Consider the following 23,346-nt stretch of genomic DNA (forward strand, 5'->3'; position numbering starts at 1 on the left):
ATGTAACGCTGCCATACATGACCCAAAATTTTTTTATTAAGCTATGAGCTTCATCACATCTGATATTTGAGTAATTCTAAGCATTTCTAGCCTGAAGTGGGGGGGAGGGTGGGGTACAAAGACGGCCGCCATCCGTCATCTTTAAAAAAAATCTACTCTGATCCTGGTGGGTACTAGGGCAAGTTTGGTATCATTTTCGTATAAACCAAAGACGTAGAATTCATTGCTGATATTTGTTTTTTCAATGTCATAGTAATTTTACAAGAAAAACGTAAAAAGGTGAAAAATTTGGTTGGAGATTTTTGCTACGCGGAGCCGAAACTACAAAAGATAGAAAGTTGAAATTTGCACACTAGATTACATTTATAAAGTGTACAAGAGATAAGAAGCGATTTTGAGAAATTCAACCCCTAAGGGGGTTAAAAAGGGGATGAAAGTTTGTATGGGGTTCAAGTTTTATTTTAAGCTAGGAATTTGAAACTTCGTAAAACGATATATTATTAAAATACAAGAAAACTAATTTCAGCGTTTTTGAAAATTCATCCCCTAAGGTGGTGGAAAAGGAGTTGAAAGTTTGTATGGATATCAAAAAAATTTTCGAACGCGGGACTTGAATCTTTATATTTGGGGATATTATTAAAAGACAGGAAAAGTAATTTCAGCGTTTTGTAAAATTCATCCCCTAACAGGGTTAAAAAGGGGTTGAAAGTTTGAATCCATTACAAATCCGAGTAGACACACATTTCTTATTGCCTCCCAGGCTTGAAATGCTTAGAATTACTCAAGGCACATATGTGATGAAGCTCATAGCTTAATAAAAAATTTTTGGGTCAACTTTATAACTGCTTCCGCTAATTTAAATCTTAATTTTATTCTGTTTTTAGTATTTGTTGTTATAGCGGCAACAGAAATACATAATCTGTGAAAATTTCAACTGTCTAGCTATCTCGGTTCGTGAGATACAGCCTGGTGACAGACGGACGGATGGACGGACGGACGGACGGACGGACGGACGGACGGACGGACGGACGGACGGACGGACGGACGGACGGACGGACAGCGAAGTCTTAGTAATAGGGTCCCATTTTACCCTTTGGGTACGGAACCCTAAAAATGAATCGGGATGACAGTTGTTACGAAAAGTCACGTGACTATTTCCACACATTTAAGTTGCCGATTGGAGTTTTCTGTCAATATTGTAATCTAGGCCCCCAGGCCCCAATTTCACATCGGTGACAGGTGCGACGAATTGTAAAATCACTGTTGCTGACGTCACAGGCATCCATGGGCTACGATTACCACTTACCATCGGGCGGGCCGTATTCCTGTTTGCCATCATCATTGTATTATTTAAAAAAACTTTATTATATCGGAAAAAAACAGATATTTCTCCTGCGAAGTTTCTGACAATTGTCAAAGATTTAGAAGAATTGTAGGTAATTCTTGACAGGTAATGAGTTATATGTCGGAATTTCGTGACAATTGTAGTGTTTCTTGTGACAATTGTCATAAACTTAGCAAGAGAAATATCTGTTTTTTCCGATATCATAAAGTTTTTTTTACTAATACAATGATGGTGGCAAACAGGAATACGGCCCGCCCGATGGTAAGCGGTAACCGTAAGCCCATGGATGCCTGTGACGTCAGCAACAGTGATTTTACAATTCGTCGCACCTGTCACGTTGGTGAAACAGGGGCCAGGTACTGCAGCAGATTTAAGTTTTACTGCATTAAGCGCCATCTAACGTTGAGTAGCGTATGATAAGATTGATAAGTTTACGAAGCGCCTTCAAGTTCAGCCTAACAATATATTACCTACGCAGTTCCGCTATTCATCAAAAGATGGCAGTCTTCAAGAAATCTGTATGCAGTATTTGAGGATAAAATATTCACCTATGTAACCTATGAATTATAGGTAGGTAGGTATGTGCTATAAAATGTTACTTCCAAGAGACCTTATTAGGGACCATAAGAAGGGATATCAAGCAAATTTAAGAGAGGGGTTTGCTTCTTAGATAAAAGGCGTTCTAAATATACTATACTTACTCGTTTTGTTAGTTTGTTTTTATAGTGGCAGACCTCCTTTAATTCAACCACAATCCAACCAAATATTCTTTATCTACTTAATTAAGATGCCCAATGTGAATTATGTGTAGGTATATTATCCGGATCGACACGACCTTTAAACTAGAGATGCAACGGATATTCGGTTACTATCCGTTGTCCAACCTATCCGGTCATTATTTTAATATCCGGCCGGATACCGGATAGTGATTCGGCCGATGGTCAGGCCGAATATCCGGTATCCTGCCAAACAGCTATCCGTTGCATCTCACTTTAAACCCTCAATGCAAGAGCGTACTCCCATCTTAAAGGCCGGCCGGCAACGTACTTACAACCCTTCCACAATGGGTTTCATATTATATCATTAAAAAAATGTATCTAGCCCTACACTCCGTTTCAATCTAACTAAAATCTTTCATATAAAGTACAGACAAACGACAATTAAAGTATTTCTTTGTTTCATTGCTTTCTCAGACAAACGAAATTCATCTCGATTTACTATACAACCAAGTTCAAATTAAAATAGGAAAATTTTGTATAGTGGTTAGTGGGCCTTACGAGGTTTACCGAGTTTAACCATTTCGAAAATATTGGCAACGTAATCTTTTATTGTTATGTAAATTGTAAACTATTAATTTACAAGGCAAGGGCTCAAGTTAACAAATTTGACTTTTGTGGGAATTTTTTACTCTTTTACTTTAAAAGTTCGAAGTTCGACTAAGAAGTTGGAGCTTAATTCTAATAACTAAAACTATTTCTAAAACAAACTGACTTTGGCGGAAAAGTACCTAACATCACAGAATAAATAATAGTGCTGTACTAGGTATACAGAAGACTCACTCTCTAACAAAACGCGTCTGTCACTATCAGCACAGATATGGCCGCTAGGTGGCGACAGCGCGCAGCGCCACGCGCGGCTTATGGCATACCCCAAAATTGGGGTCGAACGGATGTACTTTTAGCTACCTGTAGCAAAGCGACGAAATCGCGGAGTGAGCCACGCCTGCTAACATGTAAAATATTTGACTGTATTCATAAAATTTTACGATAAATAGGTATAATTAATGTCAATGAGAAAAGATAATGTGTGTACCAAGGCAAGTGACTAGTTTCTTATGCGAAACATTGTTACCAGGTAAGCATTACCAACTATTTCACACGCGCACAGGTTGAGAATAAAATTACGCAAACCATTGTATTTAAGAAAACTTTATTTACATTGAATTATTTTACATCTATCGTTATAACTTACTCTCTATTGTACATACATAGGACATATATTCTCTTATTCGCGAATTGCGTAATAAATACCAATGTTGGCAAGCATTTTACATCGGTTAACAATCAATGAAGAAGATTCCTGACAAAAATTGTCCCGTCCATTGGAGTTTTATTTTTAGAATAAAGGTAAATTTAAATTTAATTTAAATCACTGAATACAAAAGTATCAGGGACGAGAAAATGTTTGTCGGGTTTCTATAGAATAATTATAACTAATTCTCCTCGTTGATTGGAGCACAGCGGGTTGACTCGCTGTCGCTAGCATGCTCCGATATTTAATTCTTCTTACAAGTAGGCCTGTGAGTATATAGCGACTAACCCAACAGACAAGAGCAACTTCGAACATCCATAATATCACAAATAATTTAGGGCAGGTAACTACAAAGCCTCTTCAGATATACGTAACATCGATACAACTGGCACGGTTTATTCAGTCTGAATATTCTGCTCTGCTCTTTCGATTTCTTTTACGTACTTTTAAAAGTTACTAGGGTGCAAAAAGGGTTCAATTAGAAATGTACTTACATTGCTATGTTGTACTTTTTTATCCGCGATTGATATCTTGTCACTGGTCGCGTAAAGTGCTATAATCCATTTATCTGACACAATAACTAATAAAAAAGAGATGGATTACTCGTCACGGGGCAAACATTCGCGTGGTCAGTTGTGTTAACCTGACTTATCTACAGATTAAAGAAAAAGTAAAATCTTGACTTAATCCGGCTTAACGCACCCTGTCACACCAATGATGAACTCATAACATACATTTGTATTATCATCTAAAGAGGCGACTAATTTAATGGCAGTATTTAAAATTTTAATACGTCAAGTTTACGCTTTTGTTTTTGTTTTACCGAATTCTTCTATGTGATCGTATTCCGAGAACCCAGGATCTGAGTCGTAATACGCGTAGTCGTAGCTCGTGTCCTCCTTGGGTTTGGCGGGATTGGCGAAGTGTGGCGCCTTGGGTGCCGGCTGCGGCGCGGGCTGCGGCGCGGGCCGCGGCGGGGGCCGCGTTGCGAGCGTCGGCGGCGCGGGCGGGCGCGTCGTAGGCCGCGGCTCCGGGGTGCGCGGCGCCGTCGTCGACGACCTCACGGGCACGTTCTCGAAGTTTTCTGTAGTCGGTACATGGACTGGAACTGGTGGCTCACTGGGCCTTACGGTTGTTGTGTAAGTTTGGAAGTAATCAAATACGCGCTGAGTGCTCGTCTGGGGCCTGTAAGTAGTTGTGTATGCGGGTTCGAAGGTCGACGGGGGCGCGACGGTAGTCGAGGGCGTGGGAGGGGGTCTGAAAGGTCTCGGCGCTGCCGTTTGGGATACAGGCTTGGATGGTTTCTGCGATTTGCCCTTTTGTTTTTGTTGATCCTCGGGCAATCTATTTCCGCTAGCAGCGATGTTGAGCGAGTGAGCTCCAGATAGGAGTTCACGGTCACGTTCGCGCTCACGTTCGTACAGTTCGGGTCTGTATTGACCGTCGTCTTCACCGGCCGGGGGGCGGTACTGGCCGTCGTCTTCGTCGCTTTCGGCGTAGTTGGATGACTGCGCGTTAAACCCAACGTTTGTATTATAGGCTACCGTATTCAGATTATACGAGGGGTCTACGCGAGTAGTAGTGTACAGGGTAGTGGTTGTTGCCGGAGTTGAAGGACTGTTGAAGAAATTCTTAGCATTCGACTGTTGGACAAAGTTGTTCTTTTCCGGCTCGTAGGAAACGCTGTTGAAGTTTCTGTAGGCAGGAGTCGTGCTAAAGCCGCGGTTCGCAGCAGTGTTGTAATCTATCGTGGTGGGTGTGCCTCGACCATTGTTATTTTTATTTACATTAGTACGCACAAAGTCTTGCTCTTGAGGAACATCGGTCGCCACACTGAAGCTGTTTCTCACTTTGAACGGTTTGTTGTCATTTTGAACGTTGATTCCTGGAGTGGATTGTGCGTTATAATTGTACAACTCGACAAGTCCTTCCTTTTTCCTGAAATAGGGATTTAGGGTAGTAGGTTGGGAGAAAGGAGCGGGAGAAGGATTATTAGAGAAGTGTCGGTTTTGTTTAGGGGTCACGCGGCTGACTTCGACGTACTCATCTTTGTACTGAGGAGGGACGCTAGCCGGTGCCGTAGTAGGGTTCGGTCTGTTCTGCTGCGGGGCCCGACGTTCGAAATCCGCAGGTTGCTGGTATTCTGGGAATTGAGGTTGAGGGGAGCTAGGTATAAATGTCGAGGGAGCTAGAGTGGATGCATGAATGGGGCGTTTGCGGACGAGTTTCCGTTTGGGGTCGTATTGGTTATTGCTAAATGGTTTCGGTGGCGGCGGGGGCGGCGGATTCGTGTATTGCGTAGTAGGGGTGGTCCTGGGGCTGGTGGGTCTTCTGAAGGAGACACGTTGAGGCGCTGAGGGCGCGGGGGACGAGGGGGCGGGCTGGGGCGGGGCGGGGTCGTCGCGGCCGCGGTCGCGTTGTCCGCTGAAGAAGTCGGAGGAGTGGGCGGCGCGGAGGTCCGACGCGGGGGCGTTACCGTTGTTCTGGGCGAGACGGCGGTCGCCGGTTTCGGCGCGCTGTAAACCAAATTCCGCTTCTTCCTCGCGGGCACCAGGCGACGACAGTTTCTTAGTATCAAATCCTGTGAACACAGCATTTTCATTTGGTTTATATTTGTTAAATTTGTTTGTTTGCTGATTATATTTACATACGAGTATATTTTATGCAGGCGATAAGACAATAATCAAACATACGTAAAATCTTTATTTACTTTACATACTATATACTTATATTATGTACATGCATTATGTAATTTCGTATATTAATTATCACGTGACAACTGTAAATATTTAAATGGCCGGCCGTTTTTCTAAATTAAGAAATTGTTGTTTTTAGGGTTCCGTAGCCAAATGGCAAAAAACGGAATCCTTATAGATTCGTCATGTCTGTCTGTCTGTCTGTCTGTCTGTCCGTCCGTATCTCACAGCCACTTTTTTCCGAAACTATAAGAACTAATACTGTTGAAACTTGGTAAGTAGATGTATTCTGTGAACTGCATTAAGATTTTCACACAAAATTAGAAAAAAAAACATTAATTTTGGGGGTCCCCCATACTTAGAACTCAAACTAAAAAAATTTTTTTTCATCAAACCCATACGTGTTGGATAGGTCTTCAAAAATAATATTGAGGTTTCTAATATCATTTTTTTTAAACTGAATAGTTTTCGCGAGAGAAACTTCCAAAGTGGTAAAATGTGTGCCCCCCCCCCCCCTGTAACTTCTAAAATAAGAAAAGGATAAAACTAAAAAAAATATATTATGTACATTACTATGCAAACTTCCACCGAAAATTGGTTTGAACGAGATCTAATAAGTAGTTTTTTTTAATCGTCATAACTCGTCTTAATCGTCATAATTTTTTTAATCGTAAACCGCAATTTTATTACGTTACTTGCTGCTACGGAACCCGCGCGAATGGGCGAGTCCGACTCGCACTTGGCCGCTTTTTAATTAATGGCGTACTGGCGTAGGTGGTAGCGCACTAAGCCAAACAAGGCAAGCGTAATTTATTAAATAGGTATACATTTTAAGATCACCACAAAAAGCACAACGCAAGCGTACGAGTGAAGCTTAGTTTTTTGCAATCCGTTACCAAATACAGCGTTAACGTCGACTGAGTATGCTTAACCTTTCAAACGCTCATGATGCAAGCGGTCATCTCCACTTATGCCCTAATTTAGTGTACATATCTCTAAGAAAATCACATATTATACGTTTATCAAAAAAGTTTCCTTAATCTTATAAATAATGTATGATTTAGATGTAATAAAAACGATAGTACCTGCTGCGCTTGAGTGGGTCAGCGGTATAAATGTCAGTGCAATTAATTCGATTCCGCGTTTACGACCAAGTGTGTTATTCCAAACACTTACCGAGCGCAGGTGTATTGTAGACTTAGATAAGCTAGCATAATTACGCTCTTTGACTAAGCATAGATTTTACGAGCCGTTGCGTACTGTCGACTAGTCGTAGGCGACTTGGTTCCTCGGCGACCAATACATAGGCATCACTAAAATATGTTGTGTTCTTCACAACTATGTTCAAGAGAGACGGATACAAATTTGTCGTCTCCATAGTTGCTCGCAGTGTCAACTATTTATTAATCTGTGGCAGTGTGTACATTTGAACCCGTGTTCCTATTGGTCGCCGGCGACCAGCAGTCGCTGATGCGTCGCCACTACGCAGAGAGACGCCGAGTCGCTCGTACGACCGGCAACTTAAGTGCCCATATAAACCATAGAAAATCAAAGTCGCCAGCGACTCAGTCGAAGCGGACAAGTCGACACTTCGACAGTGCGCACAGCGTAACAGGTCTACGAATCTCCAGGCCACAGTTAAACTGGTTGGCCTGCTTGGTACGCAATGGTTTCACGGCTAGCAGACTATATATGCATGAGCTTAGTAGGTATTGCTTCATCTTTATTAATTACAGCCGGATTCCTTAGTATTTAGATCAAACGGAAGGTCGATTGCATGTTGCTAATTAATTTTATTTTAATGAGACCATCGGATCACAGTCATATTCGTATGTAAATATTACTCTTAAATGTACTTATAGATACTTAGTACATTGATATTATTATTGCTATAGCATAACTCGCAAATGTACTTAATATTAATTGCTTATTAAAATATTAACGTTAAGTTTACCTTGAGATCAAATGTTATTGCAATATCAATTGGGTTGTTGACATAGTTGACATTTGGATGAAACTGCTAAATTAGAAGATTACTATCTAACATACATGTTACATAATTGTATAATATACATATATATACATATTAATCTTGGCGGCCTATTGTACAATCAGCTAGATCATAAAATTCATAAGCACATTATGAAACGCCGCCAGTTCATGATTTGACTAGCGACCATCCTCCATATGGTCCAAGTTATTGATTAGCTTAACAACGTTTAGGCATATCGAATAAGTAGCGCATACAAAGTTTAAGCCAATGAAATCAATTGCTAAAAAGGTAATATAATTATTTTACCTTAATTAAATTAATCTAGACCTAATTAAGAATTTCTGATCATCATCAGGTATTTCACGATTTCACACAGTTACAAGTAATAACTATTCCTTTTAATTTGCCAGCAACAAAATTATTGTCTACAAACCAATTGATCACTTAAATACATTAGCGAGTAGGCCTTGTTAGTAGCGAAGCGCTCACCGGATCCGATCTTGTAGAGATCAAACTGACCGTCGTAGAGGTCTGCGGGGCAGGCCAACGGGTCGTCGTCGCCCCAGTCCGTGCAGGTCTGCGCCTCCTGGTGGAACAGCGTGCCGGGCGGGCAGAAGAACCTGAAGTCCCGTATGCCCCCGCCCGCTACTCGCACGCAGACGTGGAAGGCTTTGCAGTTGGCCTTGGCGTCGGCGTAGTAGGCGCCCAGGATGCGGCCCCGACAGTTGAACCTTTCCGCGCCCCCTGGATACAAGTAAATAGTTAGAACAGCTGATCCTTAATTAACCTTTTCGACGCCGTGTCAAACACAGAAGCTGTCACTCGGACGCCACGTCACCGAAGTGTCAAAACTGAAATTGAACTTTATGCATATGTACGTAGATCTGTGTTGCTCAGTGGTCGTGACGGATGAATCGGTCTTTGGCGTTGGATCTACGGTGCGGATATATCGGTCAGTGGCATCCAAAAGGTTAAAGCCTGTCCTGGTTGCATAGGTAATAAATATTTTTTTATGGTGACCGTAATAAGTGAAAAGAAGTTGTTAGTTAACAAACCTGCCTGAAAAGTATATTCTAATACAATACGTTTTATATGTACTTTCTATCTTCAGAATCATCTTGTTTTATAATAACTTGAATAGGTCTAATATTAGCTAATGAGAATTTTCTCATTAGCTAATATTTTTTAGAATATAAATCTACATCATAAAACTTTATAGCTCTATAAAAAAAGATCGAAGTAAGCACCTACTTATATTAAGCAAATGAGCACGTTAATATCGCATTACGCTTAGTTAATCAAATCTTTGAACATTATCACGATGTAATAAGATATCATTATGATTATGTTAATGCATTATATCATGCAAAGGTTTCTGTAATGAAATGAGAGTGCATGTTGCGGTAGGCTCATTAAAACCAAGTTAATCATCGGGTCGTGTAGGTCATCTACTGACTGATGAGATAATGCCAGTTAGTTTGTAGGCTTACGAGTGTAAATGGGACATTGCACCTAGCTTGCACACAGTACCTACAGATGTCGGTAGCGCGTGGTCAGGCCCCTATTTCACCAACGTGACAGGTTCGACAATTGTCGACATCACTGTTACTGACGTCACAGGCCTCCATAGGCTACGGTAAACGCTTACCGTCACTTATGGGCGGTGTGGTTGTTTGCCACCAACATGTTAATTAAAAAAAAACTCCACTAGGTATGTCGCCAGTTAATAAAATAATTTTACGAAGCTAATGACAATTGTCACAAGAAACACGACAATTGTCACGAAATTTCGACACAGAACTCATTTGCTGTCAAGAATTACTGAAATCTTGTGACAATTGTCATCATTATCATCATAAACATCGCAAGAGAAATACCTGTTTTTTGCCGATATAGGTAATAAAGTTTTTTTTTTAATAATACAATGATGGTGACAAACAGGTATACGGCCCGCCCGATGCTAAGCAATAACCGTAGCCCATGGATGCCTGTGACGTCAGCAACAATGAGACTTGTCGAATTGTCGCAACTGTCACGTTGGTGAAATAGGGGCCAGGTCACTGAGACACTGTGCGAGGTGCGGTGCACCTCCTACGCCCTTATGTAATGAAGATAATATCTTGCGATTCGGAGATAGAGGAATTCCGGTTTCCATGGTTACGTTTACAGAAATATGTGAAGCTGCATTTATTTGCCAGTTCGCCGCGGTTTCACACCAAACCCACAAGTGTGTTGCAACTGCCTTATCTTGAGCATCAGCATTAGGTCTGACCTTTCTCAGACATTATATTTTTACAATGGGATTAGATAATACCTAAGAGACACTTCCTGCCGAATGAGCTAATGACAAAAACGCATTGTACCTAAATAAAACGGTCAATGGAAATGTCCTTTTCAATTACGTGGATTAATGAGTTGAGCAATTAGGCGAATAACAAAATAAGTATATGAGTAGGTAAGGGCTCATTTAGACGAAGCGAGAATTCGCATGCGAGTTTCATTACAATGCTGGTTTTGATCGGTCGGTTGAATTGGACGTAAATGTAGCTAAACTCGCATGTGAGTTTGCGCGCCGTCTAAATCAGCCCTAATTCTTAGAGGTCACACATAATAATAGCTGGTGCGTATTAACTCTTTGATGGGACGTTAACATACTTAAATGTCCCAGAGCTGTACACTGTTTTAATGTTTGCTACCCTCAATTTTGATTCCAAGCAAGACATGTGAGAAAGGAGCTGTCAAACACTAGTACGTTTACCTTTTAACCGTACCGAGTTGACCGAGTTATGTTTTACCGTAGGCGAGTAAAAATATTGGAACATAACTGGGGTAAGTAAACCTCATTGAACTGCATACTTTACATTTCCATGCCTATGTTATCCGTACTGACAATACAAACACGAACAGTGAACACTTGAACACCAAATAATAAAGTCGCAAGTGAAATGATTGTGCGAGTGCGCTATGCTGTTGCATAATGATGTAGGTATCCAATTACCGCGGTCACTGACATGTCACAGCGCATGCGCAGGGCAGGTGATGCTGTGTTATGCCATCTGTTTACTGCTTGTACCTACCGGTATAAACGTGGCAAGTATAGTTGCTATACTTAGCAGCAGAAGATCCTAAGCAGGCGAGGTGATCAAAATAAAATGAACACAAGTTTATTTTATCGTTACGAGTAAGAGTGTATGTACTTATAGGTTTTGAACACTTTACTCACTTAAGTGCTTTTGCTTCTTACTGTAGGTACAGTTACTTTATCTATTCTACGCCATATTTGTTTAACGTCGTTATGCATGCGTTAATTGACTTTTTGAAATGATAATATGTCCTATACTTACATAATATTATAATTAATACATATAATATCATCTAAATATTTGGGATATCGAGAAAATATTTTATACATTTGGGAAGACGAATTCTCACAAGTTTTAATTTTAGCTAGATCGGTTTTTACCTACGGCAAAACGGACTTTAGGTACGTACGGGAAAGAGCGATGCTAATAAATGTAATAAAAACACGCCATATTAATTTGCTTGGAAACCATACTTACTCACCATTATCTTTGCTGTTGGAATATTTTACTATGTCTCCGTAAAATATCAGTTACCTATAAGCGAGCTACTCAATAGTAGGTAACAAGAAATTAGGTCGTATCGATATCTCATATTATGCAGTCTTCGTCTTAACGCATGTCTACATTGCAATTGCAACGTATGTTGCATTAGGTAGAATAGATTTATTTCATCACGTTCCCAAGTGCACCAATATTAATTCCTACTTACTCTGTATCTTTAGGTACGAGTATTTCAATAAAAGTAAACAAATAATTTGTAAATTTTCGGGTAGTTATAACATTTATTGGTTAACCGACCAAATACAAAACCGCCTGGATCTGTCACTTAACGAGCTGACTTTAACGTCTACATTATTTGACCGTGTAATGTTTTCATCTTCCCTCAACTGGCTTGAGAAGCCATTTGAGGGTAGATTTTGTTTACATTTATTTACGTACCTAAAGATACAGACTATCTGTATTACGATATCAGAAGTTTATAATTATGAAGTATCGTCTTGTGCAAGATTAAGCACGTCCATACTTAAAATTAAGTGTTTTTCGCAATCTAAACATTCCTCGTTCTCAGAAAACATTTAACGCATCACCGCTTAACTGACAACTCGCAAAAACATCTCAAAGTAGACCAACGTAATGAGATGAGATTGCCTCACGTAAACTACCTCTAACATGCACTAAATCCGGGTGAATGTGTACCTAGTCCAGTGGAGGTTAACCGAGGTTCCCATGCGTGGGGGGGAGGGGGGTGATACCATCGCACGCGAGCCTTGCGCAAGAGAGCGCCGCAAGGTGCCGTAGCATCCTCGGCGAAAGGTCACCCGTACTGCATGCAAATACGATGGGTTCATTCGTAGTTTGCTCTTTAGGCCCTATGCTGTTACATAATGAATGAACTCTAAGTATGTTCATTATTTTTATGGTTACCTATTTATTTATGGTTTGGTACTTTTGCGTCCAAGGTTTATGACTTATCGTAATGTACCTATGTACCTAATTTATAATAGTCCCATTTTTTGAAGATAAATAATTTTGTTTTATTTTTGCATGTATATATTCTCAATTATCAAGTAATATTGGGATTATTCTACAAATTACATCTCATCTGATGTAGATAATTAGCTATCGTAGTGTACCCTATAATGGGCGTGGAACCAGTAATGGGACAAAAAACCACAAATCCTCTAAAATAAGTGTCTAAAAGAAGTTTATAAACACTGCCTGTATATTATCATATATAATAGTCCTAGAGCTGTTTCAGTTTGAATTTTTATTAAATTTGGTTATTTTTTAAGAAATTGGCGTCAACCCAAAAGTTGTCGAGTCACTGAAAAAAAATACCTCTACGAATTCTTAACAACTTCGCTAAGAGAGGTGAGTTAATTTATTAAATTTTAATGAATTAATACTTGATGAAAACTAGAATGTGTTTTGTTAATTGCATTTACCATCAGATAAGGTATACAACATACTATGTTGTGACTCCACAGATGTAAAAAATAGTGGTATTTGGCCCAATCCCATTATAGGAGCTGTAAAACTGCATACCTCCTATAATGGGATAATTTACATAATGATGCTTGCCATGCCATCATTTCATGTTTAAACAATACAGAAGTAAAATGTAGTTACGAAATATGTCAACCAGGAGGTATGCTCGGACTTCGGATAAAATAATATCGTTTTTCCAAACTTTCATTTAACTTGCCCTGTTAGTTAGTGTGGGTCAAATCTTGGTAGCCGAGTTTGAGCCACTTTCCGATTTCCGATTGAGTTGAAATTTTGTATTCGTAATTAAATATGCAAATCGGATAATAATGCAATATTATGACAACATGGACCAGATCTGATGACCTATTTCAATATTTTATACTGATAGAGCTGTGTCCATTACTGGGGGGCCCATTACTGGAGCTTTGGTGTCCATGACTGGAGAAAAAAAGCATAGTTTTAATTTGTTAAGTATGTGGAAACTCATCGCAGTATCTTTGATACAACACGCCTGAAACATGAAAGACGGATAGGACTTTCATATTTTAATACGCTAAGCGGTAGACCATTTACATGTATTAGGGAAATATCACAAATACTCCAAATTCCCTCTTAAATGTCCCATGACTGGTGCTGTTACTATAATTGGTATCTAGAAAATATCTAGGAGTACCTATCTAATCGTAACTATTTAATTAAATTACGTTAGTGAAAATTTGATGGCATGAGCAGTTTGACAGTTATTTATCTGAAATGACGTCGATACAACCGATCATTAATCTACCCAGATAAATAAAAGGAAATATTCTTCGTGGGTAACATGAAAAACGGTCGAATTTAAAAACCTGTGTCTACAACCACTTTCATATATATAACGCGTTAACACCCGTACCTAACACCGTATAATCTAATGTTACTAATACGACGTTTATACAGACAATGTGTATTAAGATAACAACGGTAGAATCCGAAGGCGCAGCGTGGAAAGCTCTATTGTCTAGTATGCAGCGTGAAATGACAGTGTTGTAAGCACGATTTTCCGGTCTCTCGTGATGACGGTTTGGGCAATACGTATGTGGTAAAATATGTATCAAACCGAAATTAGCAGGATACCTACTTGCAACATATTGACGACAACAGATACTATGTATTGTACGGAACGAATATGTTTTGGTTTTGTATATTTTAAATTTTTAAACCAACATCAATAGAGGCCCACTTTCATTCCTAATTTAAGTAGATATAGAATTTTGTTTACTTAGGATTTAAACAGTAGCTATGTATACAAGAAAACAATCTAATGACCTAGTAATCTATTCGAATGTCTTTTTCGGTCATTTTAATTTTTAACAAGCAGAAACGTCTGATGCGGACGATGCTATTACTTAAGCTTAGAATAAATTTAAAAGTGGAAGAATTAAGACAGAAATTTTTCCACTCTTATAATTAATTTTTGATGGTACCCATGAATTCTCAAATCGCAACATGATTGCATTTTAGAAACAAATAGTAGACTAATATTGACTAGTGATATATTTGCTTGTTGCGCTGCTATTATATGATCCTTCGCCAGGTCACAGGCTGTCATAAAAAAGGTCGAATGTAATATAATGGTGACCTATTGCAATTCTAAATACCTACCAGAAACTATACACTATAGGTGCAAGATGCGCGTGGTTTACGATGAATATGTTAATTACATAACACATTGTTGTGATGACTCAGTGTAACATTAGAACGTTTACCGAAGACGCGCGTCCAAAACGTAACAAGTTAATAAAAAGTGTCATTTAAAATAGCACTTTATGATTATTTCACATATGGCCATTTTAGTTTACAGGGAAACTTTTTGAGCGCAATCTTCCCATAGTGTCGTGACCCGATCGATAAACATCATTGCACTTTATAGGTAGGTAGCCTTACGAAACATATCAAAACTTTATTGAACACTTAAATGTCTATTAACTGTTATGTGCAAATAAAGGCTTAATTGATTAGTTACACTTCTTTAGCAATATTGTTATAAAAGTTTTTAACATGTTTGACCTATCTAATTGTCAATTTATATGGGTACTTTCTAATCGCATGAAAAATATATAGCTAGGTACAAAAACTAATACAATAGACGTCAAAACGAATACATTTAAAAAAAAACAACCTTTTTTTGTTACTAATGCAGTTCACGATGGCTCTGAACTTGTGGTAGGTAGTAATTAAGAAGTTTTAGTTGTTTCACTAAAAGTCAATTTAAAATTGAATGTCTCAAGAAGGAGCGTAAAGATTAATTAGTAACCTGTCTTTTTATTTAGACTAATTTATTTATTTAAAAGAAGAATCTTTTTAATTAGACTAATTAATTAATTTAAGAGTATCGTTGAAAATTAGTTTTCCCTTATCACCTTTCTTTACGACACATCTCTGCGGTGACCTTTATATGTACCTATGGTATGTTTTTTACACAATTTTAACTAGCTTCACTCCGTATATTTGTAAACATATATGTTTGATTCAAATTTTGTAACCCAAATTCGAAACACTTCCGGTGTAAGATTAGCGTAAATTTCGCATACTGTCGTAATCGTAATTCTACTGACAATGCTATAAATAAAATGCTGATACGGAGCTGTGGTGATGATGCAGTCGGAACGTAGACATAGGAACTCCTCGATAGAAAACTAAAAGTCATCGAGTACAGGCTCATTAGAAAGGGCTCAAGAATTACAGTCAACAATAAAAGTGCTACAAAATTTATTTTTACTGTTATTTAGGTATATTTAAATTTTAGATATGCATGTAGAGCCTTGAGCGACCATCACGCTCTACTTTGTAGAGAACGGAGCGTGGGAAAATCGCTTATGCAAATCCGGGGAATCGATTACCCCGCGATGGGCGACCGGCGCGGGCGCAGAATGGAAAGTGCATAGGTTGCGCAAACGCAGCGGAGATGCACATACGGGACGCGTTTACGTAATTACCTATAAACATGCACTTTGCCACTAATGGGCGCGCAATGTTGCGAAAGGTCTCAAACAATCGAGATTGTAAGACCGATATCATCTCTTTTTTGTTTATTGTTATGTTTGAGAATTGTGGTAGGTCATGAAGCATGAATTAGGTAAGTCGTAATTGGTCACTTTGTCTAACTTCTTGTTAGAAAACATTGAATTTTAAATATGTTGACCGTTTGTCGGTCTATATCAAAGTGACGTGCAGCAAAATATGATGCGTCGAATAAATACATATCCATGCGCCCGGACATCCTGCACCGTAAAAACTTCCACGAACACGCACGCGACCAAACAATCGTGCAAAACACAATTAATTCCGCTATCCATGGCAACACATATCAGAGAATGGGAAAACTTGATACGCTGAAAGAAAAAAGTCACTGAAATTTCACTTGGGAAATTGTTGTCACTTCCGTTCACTTGTCACCTGTTCACACACTTACCGAGGATGGGGAGCAGTGTGAGCACGATCCACAGGGGAGACATGTCGGCGCGAGCGTCGCGAAGGGACTGGCGGTGCGCCGACGGCGGCCGCGCGCCCGCCTAGTGGTGGGGCGCTGAAAGCTCGCCGCCCGCCCGACTCATTCATCCACGTGCCCCCACGTTATGGAGGCCAATTCCAATAGTAATTTCTTGTTATCAAACGGTTATCGATATAATTTGTCAGCTGTGACAGCTGTAGTTGAAGATCACTGTTGATAGCTGACAGATCATATCCAAAACGGTTTGATAACAAGATATTACTATTTGAATAGACCTCCCGATCAAAATGCATGGCCATCAGTTACGTTTGCATTATGTTTGTATTCGCTAATTACTAGTAGGTATGAGATACGTAGGTATATAGCTATAATAATGTAATTTTAATGTCACTAACCTTAATTAATTTTAAGATTTGTGTACTAACAATATTATGGATCTCTGGATTTGAAATAAATAAATAATTGAAATAGGTTAGAATGAGTACATTTGTAATCAATCTTCTGGAAAGTGATTCCATAAATATTACGTAGTTACATCATAAAACTGAAATCGATAATATTTTATACAATAATTATAATCATTTTTTTACAAAACTGATAATACCCAAATGGATGACTTTTGACGTCAGTTTAAAGTTTTTTTGATATAAAAGTTATGTTTACGGAATAATCGCGGTCTCATCACCACTTAACAAACACACCCCGTAGATATCTATTTGGTGGCTGTAACAACCTATATTGCCATTAAAAATAAGAAAGTCCCTAACTTGACAGAAGTCTGCAATACATTTAGTGCAGTTTAATTTAGCTGTTTGTCGTTTAGTTATTATTCGATGTGAAACATTTTAGTCGTGTAAACCGTCAGCGTGGGGCGCGCCTACACGCATACCGCGCTACCTACCGTTTGGTGCATCATCACTCGAATAGTTAAAATGGAAAAAGACTATTGCCAGTTTTATTTTAATAACATTTTATACCTTCTGCACAACATGATAAGGTACTATTTTGCTATGAAATTAATGTGAACAATAATCATATTGCTCTTGAAACTAAATTTGTAATAGGAAGCATTGTTTACTTGACTCATTATCGAAAGATGTAATCAATTAAAGGTCTCAATATTAGTTAGAACAAAGGAACAATCAATATGAATCCTGCAGACTTTTTTTATTGACGTATGGGTGTTTATCAATTATGATTTCTGCTGGTTTTATTTCATTGACGGTATGGGCGTAAATATGTCAGAATTTAAGTTTTAATGTTTACTGTTTTTTTTTTTTTATTATGAATGGCCACAGACTAGCCGAGGCGTAGGTGGTGGTGGTGGTGGTGGAATTAGAGACGATCCATCCATTAACACCCATTAACATCCATTTTTTTTTTGACGGTGTGGGAATGCGTATATGCACGGTGTGTGGGACTCGCCGCTCCTTTCCCCTCTCCTGGCAAGAGAGGGGGAGAATGTGGCCCTATACCCACTAAACCCACTCCGGCGTTTCACCCTCTCTGCCGTTCGTGAGGGCACACTGGGATCGATGACATTCCACCACGGATCTATTAACATCCATGGTGGGCCTTAACGAGAGGTAATTAGTACGCAAGATGGTCGTGGTAAATATGTCCGAGAAGACTATCCTTAATTACTGATTTTAATTTCGAGTGCTCGATTTTGTGTCCCCTAAATATATCTCCACGACTGGGCATTTAAGTTCTGCTAATAGAATTGAAAACGAGTACTCAATATCAGTAGATTCCCAATTTCTATCGCTCGTATTTGAAAAATATCAATTTGCCGTTTTCCACAGATTTTTGAGTGATGAAATCGAGCTCTAGTAATTAAAAAAACCGGACAAGTGCGAGTCAAAGAGTCTGACTGAGCGGCAACAGAAATACATCATCTGTGAAAATTTCAACTGTCTAGCTATCACGGTTCGTGAGATACAGCCTGGTGACAGACGCACGGACGGATGGACGGACGGACAGCGGAGTCTTAGTAATAGGGTCCCATTTTACCCTTTGGGTACGGAACCCTAAAAATCGGGCGCAGGTAGTTATACTTAGCTAGATATAATAAAAGATAACCTTAGTTTTGAAACCGAAACAAGGCGTAGGCGTAAATGTTTCTTAATATAAATTGACATATTGAAGATTTAAATACGCATTGTTTTCTCTGTAACCGTAGATATAATCGGTGTAATAACAGGTCCACTAAGCAGTAAATCATCTTCATTAGCGGCAGTTAGTGCTCTGAGGTTCCCATGAGGGGCGGTTGCCCAACCCCGTGGTTCCGTGTTCCACAGGATTATTCTTGCAATCTTTCGTTATACTGCCCTGGTGACTTATTTGAACATTACAACTCTTAACTTGATATTGATTTAATATTTCCAGCACCACGAGGGATTTTAAGTCAGAATAGGCCTCGTTTGCTACGCCATAGAACATCATATCTAATATCGCTGTTTCCAAATATCAAATTTAAAGGATCACATTTTTATTTTATTTCATTAACGTTTTAAATGAAGGAATTGTAACATAATGTAGTTTTTGTTATCAGACATATGTACCTTCCTGCAACAATCATGAAACGTTTAAAAGACAATTTGGTGTATTTTTGATATTTCATTCCTTCCTGTAAATTCCTGTTCATGTAGATTCCTGCAAAATTTCGTACATTATATTACACTTTCTGAGCGATTATTTCCAAAATTATTCTCTAAATAGAAAAATCGCGTTGAGTAACCTTAATAATAATTTTTAAGACCTGTCATGGTTTGCCATACTTTGATATTTACAGGTTTAAAAAAATTGTTAAGTATGTGTATAGAATGAACCTACTTACAACTATTATTTTTTATAATTTAAACTTAAGTACTTGCGCCTCACAAAATACGCCTCATACGAAATGGCTGTGACATAAGGACAGACAGACGGACTCCGTGGCCAAAATGGCAAAAGCGGAATCTTAAAAAGACTAAGAAAACCGATTTCGAGAAATCATAAACGAAGTGAAGTATTCTAGAATAACCCCCCTAGGTGCACGACGCGCGATAATCTGTCGCACGTTCTCTAGCACTTCATTATTTTATTGCAGCGCTTTTATTTTGCAAAACGCTTTCAAGTTTATTGCGGAACGTTTAAAATGCCATTTGTTAAGAGCCGTGTTAATTACCTATGCTGAAACTTAATGAAATGTGCATACTCGTACTTATATTTTCCCATTAAAATATTTTATTAGAGTGCAAATGGATTTATTTTATTAAAATCTACAAATCATTTCAGTAATATTAGGTAGGTAGGTTATTTAGTTGAATCTTAGTTCCTGTCCTGCACAGCATCTCATTACACGACCACCGACCAATAGAGTAGGTATACGATGTAGGTAAGACAGAGGAGAGATGCACATTGCATGTATGTATTTCTTGAGATTTACATTATTGTCATCTTTCAATTGAGGATACTGTGTAAGGATTACAATTAGAAAACCTATTTACCTACATCACGCGTGTTGCTACTATGGCAGAATTTAAACATAAAAATGCGAAAGCTGGGGCAACTACGAGTACTTAGGTACATTAAAAATAAAATAGGTCACATTCAACCTTTTTATACAAGCAGGATAAAAATAGTAGTGGCCGATTATTTGTGATATTTTCACAAGAGCAAAACCACAATAGCGGCAGTGCGTTTGGCAAGTGCACATGACAATAGATCACAGCGAACAATTGGGAGACGTGAGATCCTCGATCGATGCGGAGGTAGAAAGGCCGCGTCAAGTGCTTGTCACTTTCTTTTCGATTGTTAACAAGACAGTGCGCGTTTATAAAATGTATTGATAGTGTACAAATAAGTACTTAAGTAAAGATTACGAGTAAGTCGCAAAAAAACTAGTCCCTTTAAAATATTAGATAACTAATTATGACCCGCCACGGCTTCGTTCGGGCTTGCCGCACCTTAACAAATGATACACTTAAAACTTCCTCAACAATCTCTCTAGTGATATTTGAAAACCGCATGAAAATCCGTTCAGAAGTTTTAGAGTTTATCGCGAATATATAGACAGACAGACGATGTGTGGGAGTATGTTTTAAATTAAAATAAAAAAACTAGTGAAGGATTCAATCGCAAAAAACTAGCTTCCGTTTAATAACATTAGATAGTTTTATAACATTAACACACTAGTGTAATGACTTACATACATACCTGATAGCATAATACACATTGTTATTCATTACAAATCCTTTAAAGATGTTTTCAAGATGAATGGAAACCAATATTATTTGTTTGTGCACAAACGATCAAACACCCTAAACGTGGTACAAAATGCCAAAACTTTAATAGGTACTTACCTGAAAACTACAAAGGAAGGGCCCATTTTTCCCGATCGGATACTGTTATAACCCTTTTTGTTATCTATCCGCATGTATGACCTTAATCCTGCCGAAAGCTCTTGACTGTTTATGCACCGCAAATTCACCGCAAAGTATGACGTGTCACACTCGTGTCGTGTGAACCATTATCGGGCCAATATACCTAAGGCTCTCAATGCACCACCACCAATCATGATCGTTCAAGCTGGCCAGCATAACTGTGACCGATATCCGTCATAAGTATTTGTATTGCAGTCAGAGATCCCACGTATACTGGCTGCCTTAGTAGGTCCGCTATCTATGAGTTATGTGATGCGCGGACGACGCAATGGCTGATGAATGGCAGACAAAGCGGTAGGAAAGTTGACCTCCGTGCGTTATGATCATTAGTCTGCGGCTCACCTATCATTGTTCTGTACCGACCTGCTGGGTTTTGATTGGGATTGATTTAATCATACTTTCGATCTTCCATTGGACAGCATCAAATTGTTACGTAATTTAAAACAATTTGCAACTAAGAACATCTAGGCATTACCAAAGAGGTCCGTATAAATATGCAGGCAGAGCTAACGACAAAGATATGATTTTTTGCTCATCTTTCCCTTATACCGGGTGTGGCCTGTAATAAGAGCAAAAAATTAAACCGTAGGCTGTACTCCTCATACTGACTAACATTTGTTCAGCGACTTATAAAAATAACTTGTGGTTTGATTTTTAATACACTTTAAAGTTTATTCTAAGACGCAATGTATTGCGAATTTTGTTTTGTTTAAGGCGTGACAAGCAACGTCAAACACAATGATATGGCGTGGCGATGGCGTCCATTGAAGATAATATTTATTTTGTATGAAAAATATAGTCTAAATAATTCATGTTTTTTAAAAGTTGTAGAACAAAAGTGTCAGCGTTTGAGGAGTACAATCTATGTTTTAATTATTTGCTTATGTTTCTGGCCACACCCGGGTATACCTAATGTACATTCATCAGCAATAGTATCTTACACAACTAGGGCCGCAAAAATATGTGACACATTCTTATTTGGAGCGCAATGAGCGCGTCATATATTTTTGCGGCCCTAGTTGTGTAAGATACTATTGCTGATGACTGTACCTCTATTATATAACATCATACAAATTTATTTGAACTTGGATGTAGGTGCATAATTCTTATTCATAGTCCTTAAACATAAAATAACAATACATATCTATTAGCATAGACTGTTTAGCAAACCAAATAATAGTTATTTAAATTAAATTATACATACACGTGGGTATAGAAACATGTAAATAATATTCTTTTAACTATAAAATAATATGTTAGCCTTCACTTATAAATTATGTCGATACATCGAGTGTTACATGGATTGGTGGTAGGTTTTGCATTTAAATAAAATATGTACAGTAAATGTTAAGACTGCATCGAGCAAAATCAGCGAAAAAGGCAGTCACCGTTTAGTCGCTAGCGTTCACATCTCTTGATAAAAAAAATTATAATAAATGTCATTATTATCCCAAAGAGTGTGTTTACAACGAATCACCCTTGAAAATCTGAAATATTTTACAATATAATAAATACACCTATGCAAAGTTGTACCTAAAACGAGATGAACGAGTGTCAGCGTTTAGTAAAATTTGTATAAAAAAATCGATGCTCATGCTATAAAATCGAGTGATTTCGAAAGCCAGATAACTGGACTACAACGAATCAGGCTTTTCCTATTTTTCCTCTTAAAGGCTACAGAGAAATTCAATCGTAAACGTAAACTTTCGTAAAATTTCCATACATCCGCCATATCTGTCAAATTCTCCTTTCAATCAGATGCCCGCTGGGCTTGGTTCAAAGCGGACGCGTACCAGGATCTCCCAGTTTGACAGTTTGAAATTCATATCCGTATACGAATGATGATACCAGTGAAAAACTGTGTTCAAAATAAATAGGGTAAATAAATAACGTCACACGGAGATCTAGAGTCATAAAAATTTCGACATCTTTTTATTCACAAGTCATAATACTTAAAAAATATAACAAATTATTTAATAAAATATATGAATACAACCAAATCAGTGTAATTAGCTTCTTCCTAATTCTCTTAAAATGAAAAAAGTTTGAAGATTTGTTATTTCTTATTGGAATAAATTTTCATTGTGCTGGTATTCATGTTACGTCATTTTAAAAACATATATGACATAATGTCAATATACTAGATAAACAATTTATCAACAAAATTCTTCACATTTTAGCCTAAGCAATATAAATTATTAAAATTTTATTTATGAAGACGGAGCAATGTTGTTCACATAATTTCAGCAATAAAATTCTTAGTTTTTAACTAGTTCTGTTGCTATTCTAAGA

At 38.2% G+C, this 23,346-nt stretch overlaps 1 protein-coding gene across 2 annotated transcripts; it reads right to left on the minus strand.

The window, feature by feature from the left end:
• Positions 1 to 3,257: 3,257 nt before the first annotated feature.
• Positions 3,258 to 16,696, minus strand: LOC134665991 (proteoglycan 4-like). Of its 2 annotated transcripts, none has more exons than XM_063523055.1 (3): positions 16,589 to 16,696; positions 8,585 to 8,809; positions 3,258 to 5,957 (listed from the first exon to the last, which is right to left on the minus strand). In XM_063523055.1, exons 1-3 carry the CDS (start codon positions 16,629 to 16,631, stop codon positions 4,177 to 4,179), a joined length of 2,049 nt encoding a protein of 682 aa, XP_063379125.1. In that variant the 5' UTR covers positions 16,632 to 16,696; the 3' UTR covers positions 3,258 to 4,176. The 2 variants fall into 2 exon arrangements, with proteins under 2 accessions (XP_063379125.1, XP_063379124.1); XM_063523054.1 differs by having other exon boundaries at positions 8,555 to 8,809.
• Between the last annotated feature and the right edge of the window lie 6,650 nt (positions 16,697 to 23,346).

This window comes from Cydia fagiglandana, chromosome 7 (assembly GCF_963556715.1).
Source record: "Cydia fagiglandana chromosome 7, ilCydFagi1.1, whole genome shotgun sequence".
Lineage (NCBI taxonomy): Eukaryota > Metazoa > Arthropoda > Insecta > Lepidoptera > Tortricidae > Cydia > Cydia fagiglandana.